Raw genomic sequence first — 23161 nt, 5'->3', positions numbered from 1 at the left:
GGTTGCAAAATTTTTAGAGAATCAAGGTGTAAACCCATCAGGACCTGGACATCTATCTAATTTACGATTCTTAATAACCTGCAAGAATTAATCTGATTTTTATGATGCTTCTAGTGTCGGAATTTGAGTTTGCTCTAATCTTGGTAAGGCAGTGTCCATAATATACGAATTAATATCTTACGATTTCGAGGTTCTAAATTTAGGAGGAGGAATAGGTGGAAGGTTATAAAGCTTTGAATAATATTTTTCAAACTCCTGTGCAATACTACTACTTCCATAGATTTTGAAACTTTCTGAAATCATGAAAGGTATAATAGGCCTTTAGGGGTCTAGGATGAATTGTTTGTGCTAAGTGTCTACCACATTTATTTTGCAAATTCAAAATATTGTCGTTCAGCCTTATCTCTAGCAATTTACAAAAATAAGTTGTAATAATATGCAAAACTTTAAAACGCATGACATACCTCACTTTCCATTAAATGTTCATTTGCGGACAATAAATTGCAGGATGTTTCATCCTTTACAACTATCGGAGTCTAAAACAAAAATAGAAAAGATGTACATAAGTGGTGGTCTGCTACAATATACATAATTATAATGTTTTATGCAAAATAGAGAGTAAATCAATAACATAAAATGATTTCTCAAAAATAAAGACAAGTTTACTTACTTTGATATGCCAGTGCAACACTGACAGTGTAAAGGGTGTGGTGGCTCAAAGCAATGAACCAGGTTTTATTTGTAGCAGGCTATAATATTGAGACTATGGAAGTGTAAATAACGTAACCACATATTTCTGTCTCCTTTTCTATAGCACAATTTAAGCCATTTTTATTATTATTATTATTATTGTTATTTCATACTATTTGTATTTATATAGCACAAACATATCAAGAAGTCCTTTATAAAGTTTAGTTTATTTGTGTCACTAATTGTCCCACAGTTACATAGTTTCATAGTCAGTTAGTTTGAAAAAAAAGACATAAGTCCAGATATAAACCCACAGGCTGGCTCAAAATCTAATGTTCCTACCACAGTCATATGTCATTTCACATTTTTGAAAGGGAAGCCAATTACCCTAACTGCATATTTTTGGAATGTAGGAGGAAATTGGATGAAATCCATGTAAATAGAGGTGGGCACACAAACTTAATGCAGATACTTTCCTGGCTGAGATTGGAACCCTTGTTTGTGCTGCAAAGGTCAGAGCCAGCTAGCCTTAAGACATGCTGTCAGCCAAACTTTTTTTAAGTTTTAGATAGATTGGGGGAAAAGTTAGCACTGACAAACTGTAAATAAATTCTGTACTTAGAACAATATTCTGTTCCTTCTTTGCACCCTATTGCCTAAACAGGATGTACGGGTAAGTCAGTAATGACGCATAGGGACACAAATCCTGATATAGAATACTCCTATACTTGGAACCCTTTCACTTTCTGCTTTCGGGATGATACTTTTTGTTCCTTCTCATTTTACCTAATAAGATTAAAAATGCACAACCTTTTTTCTTACAATGTAAAACAAGTCATAGTTATCTAAATGTTGACTAGATCCTTTACCAACACTGCCTTTGGTTGCAAATCCAGTGCTGCAGGTATGCCAGCCAGTCCCCATACCAATGTGTCCCCCACTGCCCCTTGCACTGACTTCACCACTGAAGTCTCTTTTGACTGTACAGTGCTTGTTTGTTTCACAGTCAAAGTAAATGATCACTAACAAATGTTTCCAGTGATAATTATAGAGTGTGTACAAGGCTCAGTTTCTTACAAATCATTCAATATTTTATGTTAAAGTAAAACTAGACTTCAGTTGCATGCCACACATTGGGACATAGTACAATTTTATGAAACTAATTAAATCTAACTATTTCGAATTTTCCCTTTAGGATGATTAACTATGTAATCATATAGCTCCCAAAAGAGTGAAATCATTTCCAATTTTACAGTTGAAATCACAAATCAGAATAGGATAACCTAGAAAGAGAAACAGAGATTTAACAGTCAGAACTAGCACATACACCTTACACACCCAAAAAATAGGTAGGTTGGGTCGAGGGCTGCAGTTGCACCTTTTATGGAGTTCTGAATTAACTTAGACAAAACTGTGTTTTAAATCAACACATATGGGTCTACTTATAAATGATTTGTTTTTTTGCAAATAGCAACAACTGCACATAACTAAGTATTTTTCATTACTTATGTAACATTCCTCCACAGGTGAACATAACATTTTTCAAGAGTACTTTTCAAGGTTACTAGGATAAACACTGGGTTATAAACCAACTGGCCAGAAATATCAACCAGTAAATAGAAGCACGACCCTCTGTTTATCTGAATAACTGGATAAAAGACAATATTTACTTCAAAACTGGAATGCAGTTTAAGGAAAACCCTTCTTTGCAATAGGGCTAGTCCTATTCTACAAGGGCCAATTGCATATATGTAGGGGTTTATTTTATCCCACGCTGCCCTACAGGCTCCACTTAGCCTGTTCCATAAGCAGATCCTGGCTAGAATTACAAACACTGGCATTATCTTCTAAAAACAATTGTAACAAACAGGGCTGCTCTTTTATTTCAGATAGAGAAATCTGATGGCAAATGCTTAGCCCACAACTCCAAGGTCCATTGCAAAGGAAAGTTTATACTGAACCTTCCCTCGGAAATATGTGGTACATTTTTTATTTATTATCAATAGTGCCCCACCAACACAATGATGTGTTACCAACATACATGTACATCATATTAATATTCATATACTTTTCAGGAGGTCATCATAGAGGAAGGCAACCCATCCTTTAGCTGGCAGCCTTGCAAGGTAAGAAGTTGGTAGAGGATGATCATTGCTCAACATTGTTCAAGCACTGGTTATTGTTTCATTGCTTGCAGAATTCAAAAGACAGCTCCACACCTAATCTGCAGTATCTACCAGAACTTGCTAAATGTATGTCTTTGATCAACTTCCAAGCCATCAGATCAGAATGGGTGGGACTCCCTAGGATTGCAACTAATTTCTCCAATAAAGTTTCTTTTATTATATCTTATAGTTTAATTTTACGTTCAAGTTTCTGTGTTATCTTTATTTGTACACTTTAAATTAAACCCATCAATATTCATAAAAAACATCATATATCATATCCGTGACATAACACTTAGTACCAGAAGTGGGGGGTTGTGTGCAAACTAGAGAAACCGATGATAAAATTATTAGTTGCAAAATTTTGCTTATGTGCTGGTTTCATACTCTTGGTTTTGTATTGTCAGCTACAGTATAATCAGATGTGTATTTAGCTGGGTTCAAAATAGTGCCACATAATCAAAATGTGAGCCCACAAGACAATGGAATCCCTTTGCTTGTGAATGTGTTTGTGTTTAATATATGGCAGAAACAAACAAAATAAAAACAGACCAACTCATATTTTCATTTAATTGCTCCAGTCCAAATGCCATATATAAAGAACTGGTATATAACTCAGCAAGACAAAATATTGAAAGATAAGACTTGAAATTAACCCATCACTATCTTCTGAAAGTGTTAAAGATTGTAAAAAGAAGTTTAAAACAGAGAAAAAAGACAAGACTGAGTGATTTAAAACTAGTAGGGAACTACGGCATCTATTGACAGTTCTCCCTGGTCTGACCATTCCTCTGTATCTGTAACGTTATTTTTACCAAACCTAGGCAGAAAGGAATGGTCTTGGAAATGCAATGATTCTCTGTTCAAAGACACAGTGCCCCTGATCCATCAAGCAGAATCGGATTATCAGTCGCGCATTCGTATTCGCGATCCGAAATCGTACGCGATCGCGCTATTCAGCAACTGAAAAAAGTCCGGACCGCGGTAATCCGCGATCGATGGCCGCGCGTACTTTCGCGCTTCCAGCGAGCGCGGATTTTATTGATGAATCAGGGGCAGTATGTGCCAATGCCGTGAAAACAGCAATTACTCATTTTTTTAGTGACCATGTCTCTGACCCCACATCTCTCCCTATGCAATGGGAAGCTTTAAAAACTGTTATCAGAGGCATAATTCAACAGGGTACACATCTTAAAAAGATCAGATCTCAGGATATAGCAGATACCTCAAACCTCTTTGGAGAAGCTACATAAACAAAATATGGCACCAGATGCTTTTTGGAGCTGTCAGCTGCAAGGAAACACCTTCTCCAATTGTTTGACCTGGCCCACCAAAAATACAGGGACAGATCCCGCAAGCTGGTATATCAGTTTTGGGACAAATGTGGCAAATGTCTTGCGCAGGGTATACATCTCAGTGCACCAACCACATACATATCCTCCAGCCACAGTCCTCAAGGCACAGCCACTTCTATCCCCCAGGGCATTTTACAAGTGTTCCAGAATTATTCAGGTCTATATAACTTTGACTTGCATACATTCCCACGGTCTTTGCAGGAGTACATAGATTCTACTGCAGTACTGATGCTAAACCATGATGTTGTCTCTCATTTAGAAACACCCTGAAGAGGAGGTATCTATGGCCATTAAAACCACTCATTCGGGTAAAAGCCCTGGCCCAGACGGCTTCACTACGAAATTTATAAATTATATTCTCCTAATTTATCCCCATACCTAAGCAGGGTTTTCTCTTCAACCTCAGATGACACCCCTTTTCCGCCACAGAGCCTGGAAACCTATGTAACAGTCTAACCTAAACCAGGCTAGGACCGCTCAATATGTTTAATTTCAATTATAGGCCTATCTCATTGATTAACGTAGACAATAAAATCTTCTTCAAATTATTAGCAAATAGGCTTTCGCAGTACATCCCTATCAAGTCGGCTTTATTCCAGGTAGGGAAGCTAGGGATAACACTATCAAGACACTTTTACTAGCGCAAATGGCCAAAACCTTAATGATTCCTATGTGTCTTCTCTCAATTGACACGGAGAAGGCATTTGATAGGGTGAACTGGGAATTTATGTATGCATCATTAAGGCAAATCAGCTTGGGCCCCACTATGTTATGAAGTATTGCAGCTCTATGCTTAGCCCCTTGTGCCTGAATGTGCGTTAACGGCTCCCTGTCTACGTCATTTACAATTAGAAACGGTACTAGGCAGGGTTGGCCCCTGTCCCCGTTACTATATCCTTTAGTGATGGAACATTTAGCAGTTGCCCTACGTAACAACCCTGATATTAGAGGCATTCAGTTAAGAGATACACAATACAAAATTTCACTTTATGCAGATAATCTTTTAATATACATAACATCGCCCCACACTTCAGCTCCTTCTATTTTTAAAGGAATTTAAAAGGTTCGCCTCGGTTAGTAATTTTAAAGTTATCTACAATAATTGGTATTAGCAAATTACACGTAAATTCCAACACGTGGTTTAATATATGTTCTGTGCATAGGGTCACTCATATTAGAATGACTTTTAGAATGTTACTGTTAGAAAGTAAACAGTTATGTAGAGATAGCAGCCTATTAAATATTTTATGTTCCAACCATAAGGTTACATAGGGACACCTTGAGAAAGATTGTTATCTGAAAAAGGAAACAGTTGTTGGCTGAATACGTTTTTTTTTTTTTTTACCCTTCTGAAGCTGCTAATAAAGAAACCTAAAATGCTGTGAGTGCACTTTATCTGACCTTTTCTAATAAAACTTTGATTTCCCTTATTTGGCGGCTCTTACTTTTCTTTTAAAAAAGGCAATTCTGAACACTTATTGGTGAAACAGAGCTTTTGTTATTTCTTGTCTTTGAAGCAGAAACATAAATTCCCAGTACCTCCACTGTGACTACTGTCTTACCACATAACTAGAATGCAGCCTCAGAAATAGAGAAGGCTGTAACTGTATTGAACTTGCTTTCAGTTAGCTGGTCCATGAGGACTCTACTAACAGCAAAACTAAATTTAAATATGTATTTTACAAAACATTTTACAAAATTAAAACCTATTCTGGCCCCAATCTGTAATATTAAAAAAAAATATAATGGATTTAATTGCTGGTTCCATATGTGTAAATGCTGGTAATAGAAAAAGGAAAATGACTGTTCATATTTGTTTTGAGAAAACATGGCTTCATTTTCATCAGTTTGTTTCTTTGTAATTAAGCTATATTTTGGATCACATTAAATATGCCACTAGAAATGCGATGTACAATGCATTGTCTTTTTGTATATTACAATCAAATGTTATTTAGTATTATGGACTCCTATGGCACTGCATAATGTCAAAATGAACACAATACTTTTCATTTTATTCTTTTCCTTTCAAAATTCTAAAGAGCACTGAAGGTGGGGATTTGTGCAGAACTAAACCTAAAGGCACTTACATACAAGCACCCAAAATTGAGACGTGAAGGTCAATTGCAACAGAGAGGGAGAGAGAGAACGATCACATATTTCTTTGAGTATATAAAAACAGTATCAATGTCTCAATTTAGCCAGAACTAAATATCAAACTTGATATTCACTGATAATATGCAAATAACCACTAGATGTCATTACTCACTTTTACACCATTTAGATGAAAGAATTCTGAACCTCTCAAGATCTGCAAAATATTTGCTTTTTTTATTTGCTTCAAAAAATCTTTAGGTATAATAATTCCAGCTTTTCTCTCTTTTCTGGAAATTAGATGTTTTCCAGCATTAGCTCTGATAGGTGAAAATGACATTGGATGTGAAAACAGCTTATGTAATTTATCTTACTTGTTCCTGCTTTGCATGGTATGTAACAGTTTCAAGCCAATCGTGAATATCTGAGAAAACCACCTTTGTAATTTCTTGGCTGTGCATGGCTGCCATGGTTTGAGTCACAGGTATGTAGTAATTACAGGCTGGTTTTCTTGTCTTAAAGTATTAAAGTTAAATCCTAAAGGCAAAGTCCAGACTACTTTTAAATGTACCTAATCAGTGAGTTCCCCCTGAGGGTGATAGGTACAACTACCTACCTTTTTCTCAGTATCAAAGGCTTCTTCCATTTTGTTTGACCAAGCCTACTTAATTTCATTGCCTGGGTAGTAGCAGTTAAATCAGCATTTTCAGTAGTGCATTAAAGTTTATTTAAAAACCGAATCCAGCAAAACCTGATCACACCATAAAACATGGCTTGAACAAAGGAGGTGTCTGGGAACCTCAGAAAAAGTGTTGTTGATGTCCATAAAGCTGGAAAAAGTTATGAAACCATCTGTAAATAGTTTGGAATCCACCAATTACTAAGCAGATAGATTGTGTAAAATTAGAGGAAATTCAAGATCGTTGTTACCCTACTCAGAAGTGGTCAACAATCAAAGGAAACTCCAACTGCACAGTGTGTAATTGTCTGAGAGGTTAGGAAGAAACCCTGTCTCACATTAGTGAATGTTGATGTTGATGAGAAAGCCACTACTCTCCCCCTAAAAAGTTAGCTACTGTTCATGCAGACAAACAAGAAGGATACTTCAATAATGTTTGGAATGAATATATCGATGAAGCCAAAATAGAATGTTTTGGCTAAAATGAGATTTACATTTGAAGAAATAAAACCACTGCAGTCCAGCATACCTTATCCCATCTGTGAAACATGGCTGTGAATGTTCTAGTTTGGGGCTGTTTTGCTGCATTTGGGCCTGGATGGTTTGCTATCATAGATGGAATAAACTTAATCCAACTAAAATATTTTGAAAAGAACCAAAGTGGGCTATTCATATGAGGAAACCCGACAACACTGAAGAGCTAAAACTGTTATGTATGGAGGAATGAGCAAAAAGTCCTCTGATTCGATGTGCTGGACTGATCAACAGTTACTGCAAATATTCAGTTGCAGTTATTGCTGCACAAGGGGGCAACACAAAATATTGAGAGAATGATTCACTTACTTTTGGGCCACACAGATTTGTTATTTGATCTTTTTTTCCAATAAATACATGACCAAATATAATAATTTTTCTATTATTTGTTTAACTGGGTTTTCTTCATCTACTTTTAGGACTTTAAAAATCAGAAGTTGTTTTAGGTCACAAATAAAGAACATTTTAAAGAGTTCACAAACTTTCAAACACCACTGCACCTATCCAGTGCGAGGGGGAACCAACTGCCTAGGTTTGTTTAAAACCAGCCCAGATTTGGGCATTAAGCATGGGAGACAGGCAACAAGCATCTTTAAAAAGCAAGGCTGGAACTTGCAGCCTAAATATTTATTACCTGAATGTTTAATGGTAAATGACAGGCGTGACATAAGCTGATGCAAATTTTCAGGTTTTGCAGGTTTTCTTACTAATCTGATTTCTCAGAACTTTCAAGCAATATCTCTGCTGCTCCATATATATAAGAATATAGAGTGAACTTGTTATAACATCTCTTGATTACATTTAGCTCGATTTACATTTTTTATCACATAAATTAGTTCACAGAACATGGCAACAGTGTGCCAATAGCCATGAGGCTAACTGAATGTGATATTTTGAAATTTTGTTCAGTTAATTATAGAAAGTAAGTATTATAAATTACAATAAATTCTAATGTTGATAAAATAATTTTTCTGCCCCACAATATGACTTTAGGAAGCAGAGTAAAGGTATTTCAAATGTAATTAGTATAAAGGAATATTAAAATTATACTATATTAAAAAATGTCATAACATTTAAAAAATCTCTAAAAAAACACTAAAAACTATCCTCAACAGAACGTTTAAACCAAGGTAGAACTGTGAATGATACTTCATTGCAAAGTCATGCGTCAGTGACAACTTCATTATTAATCGTTAGATTTTATTGCTGCCTATAATTTCAGAAAAAGGTCCAAAACGACAGGGTGGTAAATGTGCAAACACTAGGAATTTTAACATAAAAATCTGGTAAATTTTGAAACATATATCGAGATTTATTTAGCAATAAGGGGTCCCTTTGCCATTACATTATTTTACTACAAATACAACTTCCAATATAAATAGTATAACAACTTTCAAGCTATACCTAAGGCACCAATGAACAGTGATGCACAGTGGTACAGTCATGTTTAGGACTGCAAAAGTCTTTACTGTAGTTCACAAACCTGTAGATCATATCTAATATTATAAAAAAAGTATTCTTTTATTAAAAGATATGGTCTACAGCATTTTTCAACCTACTGTTTGATTCCGTCAAAACTTAGTTCTGGCTTTCCTACTAATTACCAATAATTAACAATATGTGCCAGCCATCAGCAGAAAAATGAATTGAGTAGGCTCAAGCTCTTGTAAAAGAGAAATGGTGCTTTACCTATAATACCAACTTTTTTCTAAAAGTGTACCTTCTTCAACCAGCAACCACCCACCTCTGGTGTCCACAGCGCTAATGTGATGCTGGTAGCTCCGTCTGAAGAGAAATACATGGGAAGGGAATGCCACCACTGCAGTAAGTATTCTTACCTGTGTGATCGCTCTTCCTTTCCCTGCAGTTGTCAGGACTGAATGAACTCCCATGCATGACCACAAAATTTATTGGAACTCCCTGCACAACAGTTACCACAAAAGGAACTCCTGCAAAGGCTACAAGCTCTCTCTGAGCTCTTTATTTACAGACACTGTTCAACAATTCATCTTCAAAGTGCATAGCTAAAAAACTGTAGCCAATGAAGTCATCTCTCAGAGAAGCATAGTTCATGTTGCTCCTCCCCCTAGAATGGCTTCTTGGTAGTCCTCTGCCATGTGACAGATGTGTGCATCAAAACATTCAGTCAACCTGTAGTCAAGTTATGTACATTTAAGTATATAAGTATTATTAACAAGCAGTGGGCTTTCAAACAAGCCAGTACTGACCTCTGTATCTTCAAGCACTGTGAACCAACTCATGCTTAAAGTTAAAAAAACAAACAAACACAATAAAATTACTTAAGTCATCACTCTTACATCACTCTAAGAAGCTCAACTCATTTTGTTCCCTATTCCTGGAGTGCCTGATTTGTATTTACTTTACAAATGTGAAGGCAAGATGTTACCATTAGGTGGGGAAATAAGGTAAACTGAGCTGTTAAGAAAACAAATTGAATAAATTTGGTGCTCCTGCTCAGAGCTTTGGGGATGAATTCGTCCACAGTGTCTGCAGTTAGAATTATTATGGATTCAGTATCCATTTAAAGGACTGTACAGGTAGTCATTTTCTGGTAAATATATACAGCATGTATAACCATAAACAACCCGGAATTTTCAAAAATCTGGCAATCCTTAGGTCTGGAGTTTGCCGGATTTTTCAATGTCAACCTGTACTATATAATAAAAGTATACAGTGACATGCATATATAGGCGGGGGTCCTGGGAAATGGACAGTTTTTTCTATCATAAACCAGGCCCTAGAGTCAAATGCTTTTAAGTTACGGGCAGTTTTAATCATCTATATTTAGTTATGGCTATATTCAATTCCGTTAATGGTGCTGCAAAGTAATATAGAACTCTTTAAAACCTTTATAAAACCTTTCACAAAGTAATTCTAAGTTACAGATCACTTTTCACATTAAATAATACCTACTACCACTAAGGCAACTAGCCAAACGTACACATTCACATACTTACTCCAAGGTGTATCCAACCAATAATAAATAAAAGATGAGACTTTATTAAAACCATTTACGGCAGACAAAATACCTTAACAATTTTCAAGTCTTATAACAAATTGACGTAGTGTCAACAATGTCTGGATATTATGTCTGCTTTAAGTGCTTTTATTAAATAAATTATTTTGGCATTTTTGCTAATACCACAGACTCCAGTAGTTTTCTCCTACAATTAATTGTGGTTGGTGAACAAACTGATAGAGAGAAATTCTTTTGGCTAATGTAAAACCAAACACATGAAAGCTTTTTAAATCACAAGGACACTGTGATGGCTCTAAGGCAAATATGTTTCTTAATTATTCTGCAGACAATATGCAATTAAATTAGGCAGATTAATTAGAAACTGAAGGGTCACACTAAATGACCAATTCTAGATGATGGGAAAAAGGGGATGAAAGTAACATAAAGACATATAAATGCTGAAATTTTATCAACTGGCTGCAAGGTTGCAGTTGTTACAATGGAGTATACTAGTATTAGTGTTAGTGAATGCAGAATTTAAAGCGGTACCAAAGTTGCACTTTAAAAATTGCTATCATGCAAGGTTTTAGTGTAGAAAGGGACAGGTAATGTCCCTTCTGCAATAAATACTACTAACCTGCCTGATTATTCCCCTAAACTGTCAAAATCTGAGCCACAATACTTAGCACATACTATCTTCCTTTGCAGCTGTTGGGACTGCAGATATAAACCACAAAGAGATAAAGAAAGAAGATGGCAGCACCACAACAAATGGAGACAGAGAAATATACACAGGATTTAGGTCCAATTTAGGCTGTCAGCTCATTGTAATTTTTAATGTGACTTACATTTTGACATGCTCACTTCTCTATATTTTGATTATTTTATTACACTGACACTAATATTACATAAACAAGAATCTGTGAAATAAAACGTTAATGTTTTTGCTCCTGCTGTTCCTGCAACCAGGATCAAGTGAATATTTACCCAATTTGTTATTTATATAGTGAAGATTCTGAGATTTTTTTAGTTAATTTGCCAATCTTGCTGGTCCAATTTTCTAGATGTTTTTGTAAATTCACACAAATATCAGTCACTGTATATATAAAGATACTATGGAAAATATTTAATTTTTGATTCATTTTATTATGAATTAGCTACAAAGGTATAAGAAACTATGGCAATTTCCTGCCAATCGATGATATCACCTATCTCATTTTCCCATAATGTTTGTGGGACACCAGATAATATTACCCTAACCAACCCACTAGAAGCAGCACAGGACTCAGTTTAAAGTAAATGTTTGTGGGCACTGATCTACAAAATTTAACAAGAAAGCCATAAAATATAATCTTTTAATAAAAGATGGGCATCAGTGAGGACGTGGCTTGATACACTTTAGACATTACAGTTCCTTGGTCATAGCTGATTTAACAAAGCAATAAAACAATAAACAGCTGCTCCGCTGATCTTATAGCTGATCTCATAATCACCCCACTACGTGCCAAAAACTATAACTCATAAAATAGAATACAAATAGCAGATAAATAACAAAGTAAATAATTACAAACAATGTAAAAACCATAAAAAGCCAAAAAAGCATAAGTAGTATTAAGTAATTATTTTTTAAATATGAAACTAAATACACTGATAGAATAAAATAATTATTATTATTACTCTCTCCATAACAGCTGTTCACATAGAAATTACAAATTAACAATTCATGTATAAACAAATGATTCATTTAAGTGAAAAAAACACACACCACATCTGTGATTTAACCCTTGGGGAATCCTAATATGCGGGATAAATGGAAAAGGCCAATGTGACAGCTTTAAATCCTGATCTCCACTAACCAGTAAGCCGGTACATGGTTTGTCACACCTATACCTTAGCTTGCACCGGGTTCATGCAAAAAATGTACTTAAGCTTTATTTACATCTATGCACATGCACTTCTACAAAGCTTAACATGCAAAAATAATATTTGGGACACGTTACTGTTCATTCTAATATGCATGACCACACAATTACAGATATAAATGCACTTTGCTTTTCTTTGTCCAAAAAAGTTGTGTAAAAGACCTGTATATCATAAACAATAGAGATTTTAAAATATTCTACATTTATCCTTTTCTTTTCATTTTTTGTTGCCTCTTCTTATTTCTAGTAATTTCCAGAAACCTCCTTTTAATTGTTTCTTGTCTATGAAAGTTAATTCTGGCGATTCAGCATGGCATTTCTTAGAGTGGGCAACCCAATGATAATAACAGCGGAACATGCCAACATAATGGTTCTCTCATGATAGTCTGTGTTTAATAAATCAGGCCCAATGTGTGTCCACGTGGCCACTTATATTCCCTATTTAAAGCCTATGAACAGCAAGTCCAATTTTAATGAAATGTACAGATTCAAAAATCATTGGAAATTACATAACTAAGTTAGAGCTGACATAAGATTTTAGTGATTGGGTTTACATATACTTTAAGAGTCTCTTTAAGGCTGTATACACACGTGCATAAATTGTCGTTGGAAAGGATCTTTCACAATCCTTTCCAACGACAAAAGACTGAACGAGCACTGTAAGTACAGCGTTGTTCTGCTCTACGGAGAAGGAAGTGGGAGGGGGTAGAACAACACTGCGGAATCTCCCCTTCACTTTCATTATGAATGTACATTGTTCGTAATTCGTGGATCAGCCAGGACAGATCCATAAACGACAAACAATGAGCACTGTACACACGCCATATTCTCGTCCAATCAGCCCTGAGGTGATTATCAGACGAGAATCATCAGACATGTGTACCTAGCTTAACACATCGTGTCTCACTACCCAATAAAAATCACATGAATATGCATAGCCCATAGATGGAATGAAGCCTAGGGGTTTACTTGAAATTAATATTTTAGATACTTCGGTATAAGTGCGCTTTGGAATAACTCCTGTTTGGACACGAAAAATTTTGCTTGGTATACAACCTTTGTGCTAGAACTTTATGGGTCAAAATGAGTCATATCACCACGCGCTACCCTTATTTACCTCTCTCGACACAAAGCCACGACTTCCCACGAGTGTCAGTATGGAAGTTATTACCATTCAGTGAACAACCCGCGCTATAACTCTCTGTGAAATACATAACATCTCCTCCTCCTCCCTTCTCAGCACCATCCCAGTAGGCACTCAACTCTTCTCAGAAGGTAAAGTGAGGTTAAATTGTCATTTATTTCATCTAATTGCTTTTGTATTTATGTATTTTAGTATTAGGCAGTGTTTAAATTATTTTATACAGCCCCATCAATGTATATTATGCCAATAACAATAGGATTTTTTTTCATGGGAACAGATTAATCATTTTTCTTTTATTTCTTATGGGAAAAATGTGTTTGGTATAAATCCTGTTTGGTATAAATCCAAGGAACTGCAAGGGATTAAGGACTTATACCAAGGTACCACTGTAGTTGGGTAAATATGGTTAGGTAAGTTTTGATCAACAAACTTTGTTGCTGAAGCAAACATGTGCTTTATAGTCCACACTCTTCACTAAAATAGGTAATAAAATTATAGCCCTTGAGGTTATGAAAAATTGGAATTAAAAAAAGAACAACTATGTACCTTTTTACTATATAACTGAGTGTGTTTTTTCTTAACTACAGATATATGTTTGTTGAATTGATCAGAAGATAAGATGTGTGTTGGTAAATAGGGATGCTCCAGCTTTCCGCTGCTGCATGTTCACTTATACGCTAAATAAGTAGAACAGCAAGATGAGATCTGGTACCCTGGCTAACAATCATCTTCTGTCCCACTGCATATTCCCTACTCTACTCTAACCTGCACTTAAAAATGAAAGGATGAAGCTGAGAGTTGATTCAGCCGTGTTCACTTCACAGTTGAAAGACAAAATTATGACAAAGACTGTTCACTTAAAGATTTTCCAAACATGTTATGAATGGAAATTTACTGACAGAGAAATAACAAGGAAAAACTCACTATCGGACATGTCTTTAATTTGATCTATTTTGTATGCTGTAGACAGTCTGATTTAATATGTTGTCAGCATGAATGGACGGACAATGTATTTGAAATGTCAAAGAGGCAAAGTGATTAGCAGGACACCCATAAAGTTAATAACCCAGTATGGTTTGAAAATTGTAGTGGAGAGGGAATGTTATTCTTTTGTCTAAAAGCAAATACATCCGAATATGAATGGCACTTACCGCCCACACACTTCAGCCTTTAGAGATATAGCTCAATAATTTCACTATTCAGAAATCCAGAAGCAATACAAACCATTATTGTCATTTTTTAGTCTCTGTGATTTATAGAACGGTGTAAATATGCATTAACTACTTGAGGAACTTTAATATACAGGAGACAACCAAAAAAGTAATCTAATGTAATGTAAGTACTTTGGGTGTCCATATATTTCTTCCCTGCTATGGCCCTTCTGCTTATCTGTCATGAAAGCTTATCTGAGGTCACCAACTATTATTCAATCTAGGCTATGTCAAAAAACATTTCTATGTCTCATATTAGGTTTTATTTTTAAAAATATGGATTGTCTTTCATTTTTTAGGGTAATTTTACCTTTAATCCGTGGTCCTGTGATATTTGGGGAAAGGAGAAGGAATGAAGTGAAAAAATGCCGGAGAAAGCATGGTTCTGCATTTCACAGTGTGAATCATGCTCAGAAGCAATGCCCAGCAAGTTCTAACCACAAGACTCTCACTAGGGGCTGTTGACAATAAAAAGGTAGAGATAGGGGACAACAAAGACTGCCTGCTGTACCACTATGTAGATACGTAAGGACGTGAACTGGCCCCATAGGTGCCAAGTTATCAAAGTTTACAAACACTTTAAAAAATATATTGCAACAATACTATTGGTACTCCCTTTTGAACAGTGTTAAAAAAGCATCCAAGAAGAGGAAAATGTGGGCATTAGGAGGTGCCTGCACATTTATGCAGAAGTGTTTAATTCCCCATGCGATGACAAAATGAACAAGCTACAGATACAGCACTTCCCGGGAGTTTTCAAACCCACCCCTGCCATCCACCAATACAGTACTATGAGTCAGAGAGCAGGCCTTGATAGGAAATAATTGGGTTATCTCCAAAGCAACTGAAAGCATTGTGGATATACCTAGGGCCTGAACTATTAAAGCTCCCCAAGGATGGAGAGGATACACTTTAATCAGTGAACCTGGATGATCCAGCAAACTTGCAAATGATCTGGTCCAGGATTGAAAACATTTGCATACAAATGACTTTTAGGAAATCTGTTCCAGGTTTGCTGGATCACTCAGGTTTATTGATGAAAGTGTATCCTCTGCAGCCTTGGAGAGCTTTAATAAATCAGGCCCTTAGTGTTTGCATTTTACACCTGTCAGCAGTTTTATTACATTTATGATTGGTAACTCCATCAAATTACTTTTGCATATTTAGGTTAATAAAGGGTTTTTTAATCACAACACCTCTTACCATGTTTGTTATGAACTCGTTAGGGCGCTTCCAGCAATGAACTTTTAAATTGGCTGGTAATTCAATCTTTCCTTCAGGATCATCAAAGAAGTGCTGAAAAACAAGGTCCAGTTGCATTTAGTATAATTTATAAAGAAATATTCTGTGCACTAGAGCATATAGCACAATGCCTTAATTTCTTTGGACTAAAATCAGTATGTTCTGTTTTCATGTAATATCTCTCCTCAAACTGAAGTGTCAGATTATATTGCTGTGTAATTTTAGCAGTTTAAAAGATTTACCAGGCTGTATTAATGGTGTAGCAGGAGAAATGTGTGCAGCAACCTAGCAGGATAAAAAGACTAAACCAGATATTTAGATGGAATAAGTAAACTAATTTATGTTTCTTAATGAATAGTTACCTTCCTTGGATATCTACTGAAACAAACAATTACACTGCATACTTCACAATTTAAATTACTGTCCAGTAATGAATAAATGTGTTTTAATACACAATAATTTCCTACAACCATATCATTGCCTAATCAGTAACATGGGAACCACATGTGGCTCATAACTCCCTCTTTGTTCTCAACAGCCTCTCAGCAGGTGCTCTGCTTTGATACATTTGTCTAATGTGAACATCTGCTACAGTATAAACTTAATAGGAATGGATGCAAATTCAAAGGCTAATTTCTATATATTTGTTGTGGAATTTTTTTTTTAATAATTGGTTTAAATCTGTTTCCTTATTTAAAAGTTTCTATAGATAAAATGTAATACATTCTTGACACAAGATTCATAGGGCACTGAGTAAACAGAGAAAGGAGAAAACGGAGCTGAAACTGTTTCCTTTCAGACAATTTTCTGAGTGTTATTCTCAGGTACTATATATATATATTGCTGATACCAATAATTATCTTCCCTATGCTTCTTCAGATTGTATATGCTTCCAAATCTCCTGAGGAAGCAATCCTTAATATACTGGGAAACACATTGGGCTCTATTTATCAAACAGGGAATCTGATGTTCCCTCAAACATTCCCTTTTTGGGAATTAATTACTGCCATTAAAACACATGGACGTGGGAGATTCCTATGAGGGAACGTTTTGTTAATAGAGCCCATTGAGTTATATTGGAGCTTCTGACTTGCTGCTTATGTACAATGTACTTACCTGATTTGTTTCAAGAACAAAAATTAAAACTTACTAGAGAAAAAGCTGCAGTGCACGTATATGATCAATCATTTTTGCAACATGTTTTGTATATTAGCTTTCCTTTACTGTGGGTGGTACTTAGGTAACATGTAAAAACAATTCCAAAGTTTTTAGACTAATCTAGTATATTCATTGTGACAATTTGTTACGTGCCTACGAAATACAAGAGTTATCTTTTGAAAACAAAACCCATTTCTTTAAATACTTTTTAGCAAATTATTTACTGGAATTGGCAAGAATTGATAGCTACCATGGTAATGATGTAATATTACCTATGCTCTTGTGTCATATGCAATGTCCAAGGATTGAACAAATACATAAATCAAATACTCAATTTGTTCCAAGCATTTGTTCAAAGCTGGTATACAGCCAACACTTGCAGTTAACATGAACATTTTTCATTTTATCAATGTAACACACCAAAATAAAATAAAATAAAAATGCTGCTTTGTGTTTTTCATAAAGGACCACAAAAGTACTTAGATATTCAAAGTTACTATGGCCCATTCCCGTTATCATTTAATCTTTGGATTATAGCTGATAAAGGTTTCTTACTGCATATGGTACTTACAATTGCTGGACCTTTTCCTGCTTTATCCTTCTCTTTACTTGATTTTCCTGCATCCCATTTCTCAGAGTTTATATCTGCTTCATTCCACTCTGGCCATATAGAAAATCTTCCTTTTTTAAATTCAACTGATGCAGCTACTGTACTAGCAACCAATGAAGCCATTCTAGAAAGAAGAACAAACAGACGAATTTTAAAAAAAAAAGATATTTTATCTATGTTGATAACATCTAAAGTAGGTTATGGATACTTGAGTGTAACCATGCATTTGTTGATATAATAAAATCTTTGTAAACTAAGTTTTAGGCTGCTTTTCTTGTATACACAAATTACTGTATATCAATCCAGATATGCTAAAGTTAGAAAGTGTCATCAATTCTTCTTTAAACTGTGCTTCAGTTCAGCTTTCACCTCCAAATTACCAACCTTACAATTGGTGATGTGCAGCGGCTTCACATATAAGGCATTTTTGATAAGGTAATTTAAAACAAGTTGATACTTACGTTAGCATTATAAAAGATTTACATGATTTTAAAATATATATTAACATATTTTGCAAATGATTGTCCCCAAGCTAAAACTCCCTAGATAACATTCTATGGTTCTGCAAGAAGAATCACATGACCCGAAGGATTGACTTAATTACACATAGAGTACACAATGACTAGAAGACTACAAACTGGCACTGAGCACATTAGGAACAACCTCTGTGTGCCTCCCTTTCCCTGTGTCCAACCTGTGGCCAATTGGTTGCATGGGGCCCTTTGGTATTTCAAATGTGATCTTCAAGGTCCAAGTAGCCAGGAGTGCAGTTTGAAAAAAATTCAGTGGTGGGAAAATATCAATCAAAATGATATCAAAATCAAATGTGGAACAAGTAGTTGCTAAGGAGGCACAAATGTGAGCACAGATTTGTAAAAAGAGAACAGCAGTGCTTTCTGCAGCATTATGTTAACTGAATTTTATTATCCCAGGGGCCATATTTTATTCTTCTACTTTCTTTTTCTTCTTCTTCTTCTTATTATTATTATTAATAAAATAATAAACAGTATTTATAGAGTGCCAACATATTATGCAGCGCTGTACATTAAATATGAGGAGAGGACCCTGCCCAAAAGAGCTTACAATCTAAGAGGTGAGGGAAGCAGCACACACTGGGAAGGGGAATAGGCCTGAGGCCTCATATATAAAGTAAGTTGACCACCACTAAGCGGAATGTAAGCTGGTGTTCGAGGATGGAATCTAATGGAAGATTTGAAGAAGTGCAGCCTAAAGAAGATTCCTTGTTATTATTTTTTGAAAAACATTAGTAACCATTAGTGAGAGGTGGCAATGCATTGAGGATTATGCCAGGGCTATACTAGAGCTATGAGCTGGAGTATGAAGATTTTATGCGTTGAGACACACCACAGATACTTCTTAAGTTTGGAGGTTGTAAACACTGCTGTCACATCGCATTTCTCCAAGGATACGTGACAGAGAGATAAAAAGGATATGTCTTCTTATCCTTTTGCAATAAACCACATTAAAGATCTCTCAATGAAGTACACTGCATTTTTAAAGGGTTCTCTTGTGATTTCAAGACATCAGCAGCAACCATTCTAAATTTGGTACAGATTTATTATCTAATGTCAGATTTGTAAATCTAATATTTCTGATTAGTGGGTATGGAATACTACACCATGTTACTCATTGTTCTCTCCAGAAACATTTTTCAGCCGGGTGGTGGGAATCTGTAGATGGGTGGTCAAAAAGAGGGTGTAGCAAAACACAGCAAATTTAGTGCTCCCAGTTGTTTATGCCATGGTAAACGTGGTAGGAACATTTATATGCGTTTTTAAAACTGTTCATGTAGACCTAGCCTTAGAGGCACTTTTTTTTTCTTTTTTTTTTCTTTAAATAGAAATCCCAGCTCGCGCTATCAGATGGGGGCGAGGTTGCCTGTTTCTCACTCCATGAAGGCTGAACTGTGTGCTCACCTCCCATCGCAGCAACAATCCTCTGAAAGACATCTGAGCACAGAGCAGCCTCACTGAGATCTCCGCAGAGGAATAGAGCTGCCGAGGGGAGGTGGGTAGGGGAGGCACGGCAGCCAGGCGGAGCAACCGGCTAAAACCCTTTGGGGTTATTAGTAAAAATTAAACAATTTTAAAAAAATACAAGTTGCAAATTTACTGTCTGAATAAAACATCTGAGGATCAAAGGTTTTGGCTTTACATCAACACACATATTCCTGCAGGAGAAACTGCAAGTTCATGCTGTTTATTCAGTGATCGGTCAGATTTCCTATCCAGATTTTTCTAGAATGTACAATATAAATGTGAATGTCGTAGGACAATACTGATTAGCAATAAAGTTATATCCATATAAAACAATCAATAGTATTAAAATGTTGTAAAAACTAATTGGATCAAAGAAACTAAAACATTTAATTTGAAATATTCTTCATGTGATCTTTTGAAGCACTTACACATTCACTCACACAGCGGTGTTATTTTGCATCCAATAAGCCAATTGTCACTATGTAATTATGTCATTACTATGCCTGCAACATACAGCATGAGATTGGTAATTTAGACTTCACTGCGGTGCTGTTTTCTTCTTGGCAGTAAAGTTATGCTGCAGTACTACAATTATTACTTATACACAATCACCCTGAAAACATTAATTTTTCAAGTACATTTGGGTTTTGAGATATAATATTGACTTGTCCTCTTGCTGTTATACCATATGAAGGTGATTGATAACATGACAGTCTCTTTATCTGGCATTCTTAAAACCTTTGTATTTGTTTTCTTTTTCAAAGTGGCTTGCCTGTTGTGTTCCACATTAAACTGTAGACAACTGAAAATCCTTGAAAGGCAGACAGATTTGTTTTAAAACTACATAATGAGATTTAAAAGTATCCTATTCACACTTTGCTGTGTTCTGCAACCACTACATGTCACATTATTTCAATGTGCAAAGCATAAGTCTATGGCAAAATAAAATAAGAATAAAAAAAGAAAATTCATCAGCAGTATATCTCTGAAATACATACCTCACTAGTGAAAATAACTGCTTTGCACAAAGCTTCTGTCTTTTAAAACCCTCACTCCTTCCCATCACTACATATCTCCCCTCATATTGTCTGATACTTCCCCCACCTCCTAGATTGTTAGCTCTTCGGGGCAGGGTCCTCTCCTCCTCCTGTGTCACTGTCTGTATTTGTTTGTCATTTGCAACCCCTATTTAATGTACAGCGCTGCATAGTATGTTGGTGCTATATAAATCCTGTTTATTATTATTATTATTATTATTATTAATAATAATAATAATATTAATAATATTAATAATTTCATATTGTATTCTGACAGCATACTGCATTTTTGCAGACCTAAGAGTGTCAATGCTGTCCTATTGTTTTGGTAAAATACTGAATCCCCCACTCTTTTTTTTTCACAACTTAAATTGTTCTTTATTCCAGCAATAGAAATGGGACAGCTAATTAGGCTCCTTGAGATAATACCTGCATTTTTCACAGGGAATCAGATCTGGATTTCTGAATAATTAACAAGTATCTATTTTAATTTATTGAACAGATATATACATTCAGTGGACCAAAAAGGAACAAATAAGAGATGTTTATTGTGAGGGTATCCATATACTTTAAATCTGTGGTCGCCAACCAGTGGTCTGTGGACCACTGGTGGTCCCCAAGAACATTTTGGTGGTCCACAAAAAAATTGGGACATTTTTTGCAATTTTTTATATATTATTAATAATAAAACAAAAATAATCTAATAAATTCCTTAATTCTGGATGACAGGTTTCGCTTTTATAATGCACTAAATTCAGGAACTGTACTAGAGAAGGAAAAACAAAGGGAGGCGCAGCGTGGGGTCAGTATAGTCCTAAATTGTATGAGGGGACCGATGCCGAGCTGTATGCTTCACTATTGTTTCCATCATTACAACAGTCACCCTGCTCTGCGAACACCGATTCTCATCCAATTGTTTTATTTTATTTACTTCTCAGATGCTCTTTAGGTAAATAAGACTGTGTATTTCTTTTAACTGTTATATTTATTGGCATCAAATAGTTTGACTTTGATAACCTAACATTTCTTGTTTAGTCTTAGATTGGAATGAAATCAATCCATAATGAGTGAGAAAAAGCAAACAAATATTTTGCTTTTTTTAGTAATACCAAAGATAATGCAATTAATGATAATAGTAACAATAGTAATACTTCACTTAACCATGACCTGAATGAATCAAAGCCTCCACAGTCCTTGTCGGGCACCATTAGGAAGATCAATGTTTTACAAATGTATTTACCTTTTTAAAAAAAATTCATATTAATGGTCCACGGGATTTAAGACTATGAATTTAGTAGTCCGTGAGGTCCAAAAGGTTGGCGACCGCTGTTTTAAATCACAAAGCAGAATCACTTCTTCCCTGAAATATTTTAAAGCTGTTCTGCAATCTAGATAAAAGGCATTCCCTCCCTCTCCTCTGGCATTACCTAATTCTATGTTACTAATCTTCAAATCAGACTCAAACAGCCACTTCCGTATAGTGTGTATGAGATGCAGGTAGAACGGTGAAGGGTGATCATTTACTGCACATGGGGGGCGCTTCTGCAGTGGTATGAACAGGAGTTGGGGGAGTCAATCGGCTTTTTTAAACAAAATGCACAATAGGTAACAACCCCACCTGCCAAAGCAAGGTTCCCTGGCACCTAAGAGGAAGTCAAAATGCCCTTACCCTTTCCTTCCCCTACTTAGAACTTAGATCATACACCCGCAAGTATGACAACTAGGCTAATGCAGAAATATGAACAAATCCTAGAAAGAAAAAAAAAGAATGTGCAGAAAAGGTGTTATGATGTAAATAAATCAATGCAATTACAGTAAGCTATAATGAGAAGGTTTTCATTAACATTAGGGTAAATAAAACTTGTTCTTCCATCTGGAAATAAATATAGAATATAACTCATAAACATGCTCATTTTCATTTTAGCACTATTACAAAGGTGCTAAAATCATGTTTCTGGTACAGAGCACTGTGATTAATTAAAAATATGGCACTAAAAAACAAACAAAATGGATTTTGCAAACAATAAAATAAATCATCAAACAAAACAGATAGGAGAAAAGAAAAAAAAGTTGATTAAAACTAATAGGACTTAGACTTTGATCCCCAGGTATCCCCACCCCGTTTGCCCACCCCTAGCTCCCCAACCCCCCTATATTATAATTGTTTTTTATCATATGTGTTCTTACTATGGTGATTTTTGGATGTACAATTGCTCTATTTTAATATTGTTCTTTCATATGGCTGTACTGTTGGAATTTACCTTTTGAAATGCAAAAAAAAGTACCCATAAAATCCCTCCTGGGATACCTACGTCACGCATCCCAAGAGGCTCTGAATGATAC

The 23161-nt window shown here is 35.5% G+C and overlaps 1 protein-coding gene across 1 annotated transcript in view; it reads right to left on the bottom strand.

The window, feature by feature from the left end:
• ADGB (androglobin) overlaps window positions 1-17904 on the bottom strand; it is a 103677-nt gene extending 85773 nt beyond the window's left edge. The window contains exons 1-3 of the mRNA XM_072410247.1: window positions 17743-17904; window positions 15975-16067; window positions 465-536 (exon numbers count right to left, since the gene is read on the bottom strand). Coding sequence (XP_072266348.1) covers window positions 465-536; window positions 15975-16067; window positions 17743-17904 — 327 coding nt within the window. The remainder of the gene's footprint in view (window positions 1-464; window positions 537-15974; window positions 16068-17742) is intronic.
• Window positions 17905-23161: the final 5257 nt, after the last annotated feature.

The sequence above is a fragment of the Pyxicephalus adspersus genome, chromosome 4 (genome assembly GCF_032062135.1).
Source record: "Pyxicephalus adspersus chromosome 4, UCB_Pads_2.0, whole genome shotgun sequence".
Lineage (NCBI taxonomy): Eukaryota > Metazoa > Chordata > Amphibia > Anura > Pyxicephalidae > Pyxicephalus > Pyxicephalus adspersus.
The sequence above is the reverse complement of the archived record's forward strand: the minus strand, read 5'-3'. Positions and strand labels throughout refer to the sequence as shown.